Raw genomic sequence first — 11242 nt, 5'->3', positions numbered from 1 at the left:
ACACGAAGGCTCAGCATTCCCCAACAGTCCCGTTACAAGTCAGAATGTTGGAACAAACTTCATTTCAACTCACTTTACCTGTCGTCTGACGATTGTGTCCCGGTGTCGGGAGGTAATGTGAAATAATATCCACAGGGGAAGTGAGATCAACCTGGCCTTCAGTACACTGGGTTATATATCAGTTTGTTTTAACACTTTTATACTGAACAAAAATATAAACGCAACATGCAACAATTTCAACGACTTTACTGAGTTACAGTTTATATAAGGAAATTAGTCAATTGAAATGAATTAATTAGGCCCTAATCTATGAATTTCACGACTGGGAATACAGATATGCATCGGTTGGTCACAGATACCTGAAAAAAAAATGTAGAGGCGTGGATCAGAAAACCAGTCAGTATCTGGTGTGACCACCTGGAACACGCTGTCGTACACGTCGATCCAGAGCATCCCAAACATGCTCAATGGGTGACATGTCTGGCGAGTGTGCAGCCCATGGAAGAGCTGGGACTTTTTAAAGCTTCCAGGAAATTGTGTACAGATCCTTACGACATGGGTCCGTGCGTCATCATGCTGAAACATGAGGTGATGGCGGGAGGATGACTGGCAGTCTGATGTTTAGGCAAATCTCTACCATGAGGGGTAGTTTAATCAATAACAGGCTTAACTAAAAATGACAAGACAGAATGCAACATGGGATTTTAATGAATAGTTTGGGCAAGGCCTCATCTCAGAGGAATGCTTCTCAGAGGAATGCTTCTCAGAGGAATGCTCCTCATAGGAATGCTTCTCAGAGGAATGCTTCTCAGAGGAATGCTTCTCAGAGGAATGCTCCTCAGAGGAATGCTTCTCAGAGGAATGCTTCTCAGAGGAATGCTTCTCAGAGGAATGCTTCTCAGAGGAATGCTCCTCATAGGAATGCTTCTCAGAGGAATGCTTCTCAGAGGAATGCTTCTCAGAGGAATGCTCCTCAGAGGAATGCTCCTCATAGGAATGCTCCTCATAGGAATGCTCCTCATAGGTGGAAGGTCATTGGAAGACTTTTGCTGCAAAACAGCAAGTGGGAGACCTAAGGTTTGAGCAAGCTTGGTGGAATTGACTTGGTGTGTCTAGCCCATAGGTTAATCAGCAAGCGTGGTGGAATTGACTTGGTGTGTCTAGCTCATAGGTTAATCAGCAAGCTTGGTGGAATTGACTTGGTGTGTCTAGCCCATAGGTTAATCAGCAAGCTTGGTGGAATTGACTTGGTGTGTCTAGCTCATAGGTTAATCAGCAAGCTTGGTGGAATTGACTTGGTGTGTCTAGCTCATAGGTTAATCAGCAAGCTTGGTGGAATTGACTTGGTGTGTCTAGCTCATAGGTTAATCAGCAAGCTTGGTGGAATTGACTTGGTGTGTCTAGCTCATAGGTTAATCAGCAAGCTTGGTGGAATTGACTTGGTGTGTCTAGCTCATAGGTTAATCAGCAAGCTTGGTGGAATTGACTTGGTGTGTCTAGCTCATAGGTTAATCAGCAAGCTTGGTGGAATTGACTTGGTGTGTCTAGCTCATAGGTTAATCAGCAAGCTTGGTGGAATTGACTTGGTGTGTCTAGCTCATAGGTTAATCAGCAAGCTTGGTGGAATTGACTTGGTGTGTCTAGCTCATAGGTTAATCAGCAAGCTTGGTGGAATTGACTTGGTGTGTCTAGCCCATAGGTTAATCAGCAAGCGTGGTGGAATTGACTTGGTGTGTCTAGCTCATAGGTTAATCAGCAAGCTTGGTGGAATTGACTTGGTGTGTCTAGCCCATAGGTTAATCAGCAAGCTTGGTGGAATTGACTTGGTGTGTCTAGCTCATAGGTTAATCAGCAAGCTTGGTGGAATTGACTTGGTGTGTCTAGCTCATAGGTTAATCAGCAAGCTTGGTGGAATTGACTTGGTGTGTCTAGCTCATAGGTTAATCAGCAAGCTTGGTGGAATTGACTTGGTGTGTCTAGCTCATAGGTTAATCAGCAAGCTTGGTGGAATTGACTTGGTGTGTCTAGCTCATAGGTTAATCAGCAAGCTTGGTGGAATTGACTTGGTGTGTCTAGCTCATAGGTTAATCAGCAAGCTTGGTGGAATTGACTTGGTGTGTCTAGCTCATAGGTTAATCAGCAAGCTTGGTGGAATTGACTTGGTGTGTCTAGCTCATAGGTTAATCAGCAAGCTTGGTGGAATTGACTTGGTGTGTCTAGCTCATAGGTTAATCAGCAAGCTTGGTGGAATTGACTTGGTGTGTCTAGCTCATAGGTTAATCAGCAAGCTTGGTGGAATTGACTTGGTGTGTCATGCTCATAGGCTGAAGTTAATAGTTGAATGACATTCCCCACGCTTGACAATAGTAAAGGAGGAAGAGACGATGATGTGATGATGTAACAATGTAAACATTACCATAGTAACATCTGCTATGTGAGATAGGTGAGACGTTATGATGTAACAATGTAAACATGACCATAGTAACATCTGCTATGTGAGATAGGTGAGACGTGATGATGTAACAATGTAAACATTACCATAGTAACATCTGCTATGGGAGATAGGTGAGACGTGATGATGTAACAATGTAAACATTACCATAGTAACATCTGCTATGTGAGATAGGTGAGACGTTATGATGTAACAATGTAAACATTACCATAGTAACATCTGCTATGTGAGATAGGTGAGACGTGATGATGTAACAATGTAAACATTACCATAGTAACATCTGCTATGGGAGATAGGTGAGACGTTATGATGTAACAATGTAAACATTACCATAGTAACATCTGCTATGTGAGATAGGTGAGACGTGATGATGTAACAATGTAAACATGACCATAGTAACATCTGCTATGTGAGATAGGTGAGACGTGATGATGTAACAATGTAAACATTAACATAGTAACATCTGCTATGTGAGATAGGTGAGACGTGATGATGTAACAATGTAAACATTACCATAGTAACATCTGCTATGGGAGATAGGTGAGACGTTATGATGTAACAATGTAAACATTACCATAGTAACATCTGCTATGTGAGATAGGTGAGACGTGATGATGTAACAATGTAAACATTACCATAGTAACATCTGCTATGTGAGATAGGTGAGACGTGATGATGTAACAATGTAAACATTACCATAGTAACATCTGCTATGTGAGATAGGTGAGACGTTATGATGTAACAATGTAAACATTACCATAGTAACATCTGCTATGTGAGATAGGTGAGACGTGATGATGTAACAATGTAAACATTACCATAGTAACATCTGCTATGGGAGATAGGTGAGACGTGATGATGTAACAATGTAAACATTACCATAGTAACATCTGCTATGTGAGATAGGTGAGACGTGATGATGTAACAATGTAAACATTACCATAGTAACATCTGCTATGGGAGATAGGTGAGACGTGATGATGTAACAATGTAAACATTACCATAGTAACATCTGCTATGTGAGATAGGTGAGACGTGATGATGTAACAATGTAAACATTACCATAGTAACATCTGCTATGTGAGATAGGTAAGACGTGATGATGTAACAATGTAAACATTACCATAGTAACATCTGCTATGTGAGATAGGTGAGACGTGATGATGTAACAATGTAAACATTACCATAGTAACATCTGCTATGTGAGATAGGTGAGACGTGATGATGTAACAATGTAAACATTACCATAGTAACATCTGCTATGTGAGATAGGTGAGACGTGATGATGTAACAATGTAAACATTACCATAGTAACATCTGCTATGGGAGATAGGTGAGACGTGATGATGTAACAATGTAAACATTACCATAGTAACATCTGCTATGTGAGATAGGTGAGACGTGATGATGTAACAATGTAAACATGACCATAGTAACATCTGCTATGTGAGATAGGTGAGACGTGATGATGTAACAATGTAAACATGACCATAGTAACATCTGCTATGTGAGATAGGTGAGACGTGATGATGTAACAATGTAAACATTACCATAGTAACATCTGCTATGTGAGATAGGTGAGACGTTATGATGTAACAATGTAAACATTACCATAGTAACATCTGCTATGTGAGATAGGTGAGACGTGATGATGTAACAATGTAAACATTACCATAGTAACATCTGCTATGGGAGATAGGTGAGACGTGATGATGTAACAATGTAAACATTACCATAGTAACATCTGCTATGTGAGATAGGTGAGACGTGATGATGTAACAATGTAAACATTACCATAGTAACATCTGCTATGGGAGATAGGTGAGACGTGATGATGTAACAATGTAAACATTACCATAGTAACATCTGCTATGTGAGATAGGTGAGACGTGATGATGTAACAATGTAAACATTACCATAGTAACATCTGCTATGTGAGATAGGTGAGACGTGATGATGTAACAATGTAAACATTACCATAGTAACATCTGCTATGTGAGATAGGTGAGACGTGATGATGTAACAATGTAAACATTACCATAGTAACATCTGCTATGGGAGATAGGTGAGACGTGATGATGTAACAATGTAAACATTACCATAGTAACATCTGCTATGTGAGATAGGTGAGACGTGATGATGTAACAATGTAAACATGACCATAGTAACATCTGCTATGTGAGATAGGTGAGACGTGATGATGTAACAATGTAAACATGACCATAGTAACATCTGCTATGTGAGATAGGTGAGACGTGATGATGTAACAATGTAAACATTACCATAGTAACATCTGCTATGTGAGATAGGTGAGACGTTATGATGTAACAATGTAAACATTACCATAGTAACATCTGCTATGTGAGATAGGTGAGACGTGATGATGTAACAATGTAAACATTACCATAGTAACATCTGCTATGGGAGATAGGTGAGACGTGATGATGTAACAATGTAAACATTACCATAGTAACATCTGCTATGTGAGATAGGTGAGACGTGATGATGTAACAATGTAAACATTACCATAGTAACATCTGCTATGGGAGATAGGTGAGACGTGATGATGTAACAATGTAAACATTACCATAGTAACATCTGCTATGTGAGATAGGTGAGACGTGATGATGTAACAATGTAAACATTACCATAGTAACATCTGCTATGTGAGATAGGTAAGACGTGATGATGTAACAATGTAAACATTACCATAGTAACATCTGCTATGTGAGATAGGTGAGACGTGATGATGTAACAATGTAAACATTACCATAGTAACATCTGCTATGTGAGATAGGTGAGACGTGATGATGTAACAATGTAAACATGACCATAGTAACATCTGCTATGTGAGATAGGTGAGACGTGATGATGTAACAATGTAAACATTACCATAGTAACATCTGCTATGGGAGATAGGTGAGACGTGATGATGTAACAATGTAAACATTACCATAGTAACATCTGCTATGTGAGATAGGTGAGACGTGATGATGTAACAATGTAAACATGACCATAGTAACATCTGCTATGTGAGATAGGTGAGACGTGATGATGTAACAATGTAAACATTACCATAGTAACATCTGCTATGTGAGATAGGTGAGACGTGATGATGTAACAATGTAAACATGACCATAGTAACATCTGCTATGTGAGATAGGTGAGACGTGATGATGTAACAATGTAAACATTACCATAGTAACATCTGCTATGGGAGATAGGTGAGACGTTATGATGTAACAATGTAAACATGACCATAGTAACATCTGCTATGGGAGATAGGTGAGACGTGATGATGTAACAATGTAAACATTACCATAGTAACATCTGCTATGTGAGATAGGTGAGACGTGATGATGTAACAATGTAAACATTACCATAGTAACATCTGCTATGTGAGATAGGTGAGACGTGATGATGTAACAATGTAAACATTACCATAGTAACATCTGCTATGGGAGATAGGTGAGACGTGATGATGTAACAATGTAAACATTACCATAGTAACATCTGCTATGTGAGATAAAAAGCGATGTGAATTATATTTATGTTACTGGATGAATTTAAGTGACAAGCCATTCAGACAATCCTGATTGATCGTAAACTACATTATACTGACATTTTATTTAAAACTGTATTTTATTATTTCACCTTCATTTAACCAGGTAGGCAAGTTGAGAACAAGTTCTCATTTACAACTGCGACCTGGCCAAGATCAAGCAAAGCAGTGTGAAAACAACAACACAGAGATACACATGGGATAAACAAACGTACAGCCAATAACACAATAGAAAATAAAAATAGAAAAATCTATGTACAGTGTGTGCAAATGTAGAAGAGTAGGGAGGTAAGGCAATAAATAGGTCATAGAGGTGAAATAATTACAATTTAGCATTAAAGCTGGAGTGATAGATGTGCAGATGATGATGTGCAAGTAGAGATACTGGGGTGCAAAAGAGCAAGAGGATAAGTAACAACATGGGGATGAGGTAGTCGGATGTGCTATTTACAGATTGGCTGTTTACATGTACAGTGATCGGTAAGCTGCTCTGACAGCTGATGCTTAAAGTTAGAGAGGGAGATATAAGACTCCAGCTTCAGTGTTTTATCCAGTTTGTTCCTGTCATTGGCAGCAGAGAACTGGAAGGAAAGGCGGACAAAGGAGGTGTTTTGCTTTGGGGATGACCAGTGCAATATACCTGCTGGAGCGCGTGCTATGGGTGGGTGTTGCTATGGTGATCAGTGAGCTGAGATAAGGCGGGGCTTTACCCAGCAAATACTTATAGATGATCATTGATATATGCAGAGAAAAGAGTCGGCCCGAGAATTGAACCCTGTGGCACCCCCATAGAGACTGCCAGGGGTCCGGACACCTGTCCGATTTGACACACTGAACTCTATCTGAGAAGTATTTAGTGAACCAGGCGAGGCAGTCATTAGAGAAGCCAAGGCTATTGAGACTGCCGATAAGAATGCGGTGATTGACAGAGTCGAAAGTCTTGGCCAGGTCGATGAAAACGGCTGCACAGTACTGTCTTTTATCGATGGTGGTTATGATATGTTTACAAAACCACCTGACTGACCCCCAGTCAACTCCTAAATGCTCCCATCTATAATCATGATACTACTACGTTTACTATAGGATTAATGGAGACTAACTGTTTACCATGTTTATGTTGAAGGTAACCATGATACTGGAGTTCACTTTGATTCTGCTGCTGATGAAAAACTATCAAAGGAAGCCATGGCCACAAAAGAGTACCGGTCGACTCGGGTGCCACCGTGCATCAATGACATGCTGGTTGCATATGCAGCCATGACAGGTAACTAACTACACACAATACCCCATAATGACATCACAATATCCCATAATGACATCACAATACCCCATAATGACATCACAATATCCCATAATGACATCACAATACCCCATAATGACATCACAATATCCCATAATGACATCACAATACCCCATAATGACAAAGTGAAAACAAGTTGATACATTTTTGCAAATGTATTAAAAAATAAACAGGAAATACCTTATTTACATTGACACAAGTATTCAGACCCTTTGCTATGAGACTCGAAATTGAGCTCAGTTGCATCCTGTTTCCATTGATCATCCTTGAGATGTTTCTACAACTTGATTGGAGTCCACCTGTGGTACATTCAATTGATTTATATATATGAAAACAAGTTGATACAAGATATAAATTAGCAAAACAATGGAGTGCAGATTGATGAGGAAAAAAAACTATTTAACAATGTTTTGAATAAGGCTGTAACACAATGTGGAAGAAGGAAAGGTAGGTTAATACAAAGGCAGTGTGTGTGTGGGTGTGGTGTGTGTTTGTGTGTGTGTGTGTGTGTGTGTGTGTGTGTGTGTGTGTGTGTGGTGTGTGTGTGTGTGTGTGTGTGTGGTGTGTGTGTGTGTGTGTGTGTGTGTGTGTGTGTGTGTGGTGTGTGTGTGGGGGGGTGTGTGTGGGTGTGTGGTGTGTAAACAGGTGTTGTAATAGTTCTGCAAAAGGACAGGTCATTGACAGATACTGTTCTTCCGATAGATTACGTGGGCATGATGAACAGCACCTCTGGGTCATTGACAGATACTGTTCTTCCGATAGATTACGTGGGCATGATGAACAGCACCTCTGGGTCATTGACAGATACTGTTCTTCTGATAGATTACGTGGGCATGATGAACAGCACCTCTGGGTCACGTATGATTTACAACATTAGTCAAGTGTTTTCCTCACCTGGTGCAGCAGAAGAACATGTCTACAACTTGTTTGTGAAGGTACAGTGTTCATTCAAAGTTATTTTTTGTTGGCACCTTTTCCTGAGCGACGAATAACATTCGAATCATTGTTAAAGCTATAATCTGGGATTCTGTTCAATTCTTGATATGATGATGACCCATTTAATTCTTGAAGAATATAACAACAAAAAAATACCTCAGAAATGTGTTTTTCCTTTCTTAAACTCAACATGTAAGATTTGATTCCTCCAATGTTTACAAACAACACCAAAAAACAATCTGGAACAACATTATGCAAATCAAAGACGCTTCCCCGTAAACTCAGTTCGGGAAAACCACAAACACGGCAACATATGATTTCCAGCCTGTATGTAGTGATCATACTTCAATTTGTGAACCCGCAGGCCAACGCAAAGATGGTGGCAACACCCGTAGATGTCACAGTCGATGAAGGGAAGCCGACTCAGAGAACGGAACGTCGTAAAATAATTATGACAATGGAATCCACCCTCAGGAAAACCCTTTACTTGAGAAGTTCAAATGAATCTGGTGTTAAAACTATTGAACAGAAGGGAAGGAAGTAGATTTATTTGAGCTTCCTGTTCTCAGCATTACTTGTTACATGTTATTTCCTTGCTCTATTTGTCTACAAGGTCTTCCCACTGTAATATTCCAAACATTTCTTTGGGCATTTTAAGAAATTCTTAAACCAATAGTCAAATAAATGTACAGATTCTTCAGTGGTCACCAACCTTTAATCTACCACACAGATGGTTGTTTTAAAAACACAACTTAAAAAAAACAAACTTGAGCCTTAACATGAACCAATTAAAGACAGGACTGGAGCATTAGGGTTTGTGCAGTAGGCAAGGCACAATACATTATCACTGCATATTGGCTGTGCTTGGAATTGCCCTGCCAATGCTGTTCTTCACAGACCATTTTGAAGTATGATATAATAAATGTGTAGGTATATATATAACGCCGCTGTTAATAACGACACGTGTTCTATGACACGTGAGACACAGCTGAGTGAGCGTGGTCATTTCTGTTTTACTGGACTGATGGCCTGCAGTCTGAGGGGAGGGAGGGAAGAGGCTGCCTCTCATCTGACTCACCGTCTCTCTGCTCTCCCTCCCTAACCTTTAGAAAAGGGGACACAGCTGAGTGAGCGTGGTCATTTCTGTTTTACTGGACTGATGGCCTGCATATGACGGTCAGTCTGAGGGGAGGGAGGGAAGAGGCTTCCTCTCACCTGACTCACCGTCTCTCTGCTCTCCCTCCCTCCCTTTAGAAAAGGGGACACAGCTGATGGTGATACTCGCGAGCGTTATTTCTGCCTCGTGCACCAATTCATGATGTTACTCCTGTGACCAGAGGAAGTGAAATATTCCTCCATATTAAAAAGACGAGCCTCTAATAATAACAAGGCAAGTTTATAGGATCACTTTCCTACTCCTTCATAGCAGCTGCAGTGCTGGTTGTAGCGTCAGTGGAAGTAGGAAGAAGGTGCATTTTCTGGCTTATGAATGTGTGTTGACAGTCGTGAATAACAGCAAACATGAACTTCCTCATAAAAACAGCAGCTGTTCTTCAGTGAGTCTCTGTCCTTCAGTGAGTCTCTGTCTTCAGTGAGTCTCTGTCTTCAGTGAGTCTCTGTCTTCAGTGAGTCTCTGTCTTCAGTGAGTCTCTCTAGTCGTGGTTTTAAACGTTTTTGAAATCTCACAGTGTAAACGTTGCTTTTCGAGGCTTCGGTCTATAGTCTACGGCTCGAGGAAACTGTGCAGACACAGTGATTGGTCAGCGGTAGGCCTATAGGTGCACTTGATTTGCTCTCTGGGCCTGCCGGGTAGGCGGAGTTTTACCTTCAGACACATGAAATGGTTCAACATGGGAACACTTTGCCTTCCCTGGCGCTAAGGCTGCTGAATCAAGTGCACCTAAACGCCAACAGTGTCAAACCCAAAAAATATATAATATAGCGCTTTATCCACAGAGTTTCTAAACCCAGAGGTGCAACATCGGGAGACTTCCGTGAACACTTGTGAAACAGATGAAACAGACCAGAACCGGGGGGGTTTGACAAGTCAATGAGAGAAGTGAAAAGTCTTTCCTTTAGTTGTACGTTTTCTCCCGATCTAAAGGAACATCCTCAGATTTGAGCCAATGTCTTCAGTGGTTGAACGTGTCTTTACTAGAACCTTGTGAAAGTGGCAAACTGAAACCTTTTCATTTTTTTTCGTCAAAAAACAACGTTATATCGAAAGGAGTGCTTTTGAATCGCCGGTCTGCACATGCTCAGTTCAGTGCCAGACGGCCGTTAGACCCGATGACCTGTTCCTATGCGTGAGCTTAGCTAGCCGACGTCGCCATGACGTCGCCATGGCGTCGCAGACAAGTGCGATCGGGGATTTCTATTGGAGAAGCAGTATTAGTCTTCATACTGTCTCTGGTTTATCGGTGTTTTTTTTTAAAGAAGTGTTTGGTGTTGCCTTGGAGACCAGTTGGTGACCACTGACTTAAACTGTTAAGTTTCAACCATTTAATACCCTTTTTTTTGTGAAAAATGTCATTGTTGTTATATTTGAATGTTTTCTTCTCGACACTATAGAGAAATAAAAAGCTTTCACATGATCTGTCCCCTTCTGTCTTCCTTTGTGTCTAAAACTTTGGTACTTCAGCAAAAGCAAATTCAATGTCATTTTAAAAGAGGACTCACCAAGAAATGGTACATATTTTCTCCATATAGTTCTGTAAGAGTGAAGTTTCATTAAGAAACAGTGAGGAACTAGCGCCAGTTGAACAGGAAGAGCAAGGCATTCAACTGTGTTCTGTAGATTTTGCATTAGGTTGTATTGGCACAATCACCCTGCACTGCACTCCTCCAACCACTAGAGGACAGCAGATCCTTCCTGCTCTTTACACCTCCCACCACTAGAGGACAGCAGCAGATCCTTCCTGCTCTCTACACCTCCCACCACTAGAGGACAGCAGCAGCTCCATCCTGCTCTCTACACCTCCCACCACTAGAG

At 40.7% G+C, this 11242-nt stretch overlaps 1 protein-coding gene across 3 annotated transcripts in view; it reads left to right on the top strand.

Annotated features, from left to right (window-relative positions):
* The window catches only part of LOC110511404 (caspase-14), a 21166-nt gene extending 10322 nt beyond the window's left edge, over nucleotides 1-10844 (top strand). For 2 of the 3 annotated variants that reach the window (XM_036933991.2, XM_036933990.2), the window contains exons 4-6: nucleotides 7138-7278; nucleotides 8137-8249; nucleotides 8615-10844. In XM_036933991.2, coding sequence (XP_036789886.2) covers nucleotides 7138-7278; nucleotides 8137-8249; nucleotides 8615-8794 — 434 coding nt within the window. In that variant the 3' untranslated portion in view covers nucleotides 8795-10844. Of the gene's footprint in view, nucleotides 1-7137; nucleotides 7279-8016; nucleotides 8250-8614 lie in introns of all 3 variants that reach the window. The other variant, XM_090209980.1, reaches the window with a different exon arrangement.
* The last annotated feature ends 398 nt before the right edge of the window (nucleotides 10845-11242 follow it).

The sequence above is a fragment of the Oncorhynchus mykiss genome, chromosome 19, assembly GCF_057628025.1.
Source record: "Oncorhynchus mykiss isolate SJ-2025 chromosome 19, ASM5762802v1, whole genome shotgun sequence".
Taxonomy (NCBI): domain Eukaryota; kingdom Metazoa; phylum Chordata; class Actinopteri; order Salmoniformes; family Salmonidae; genus Oncorhynchus; species Oncorhynchus mykiss.
The sequence above is the reverse complement of the archived record's forward strand: the minus strand, read 5'-3'. Positions and strand labels throughout refer to the sequence as shown.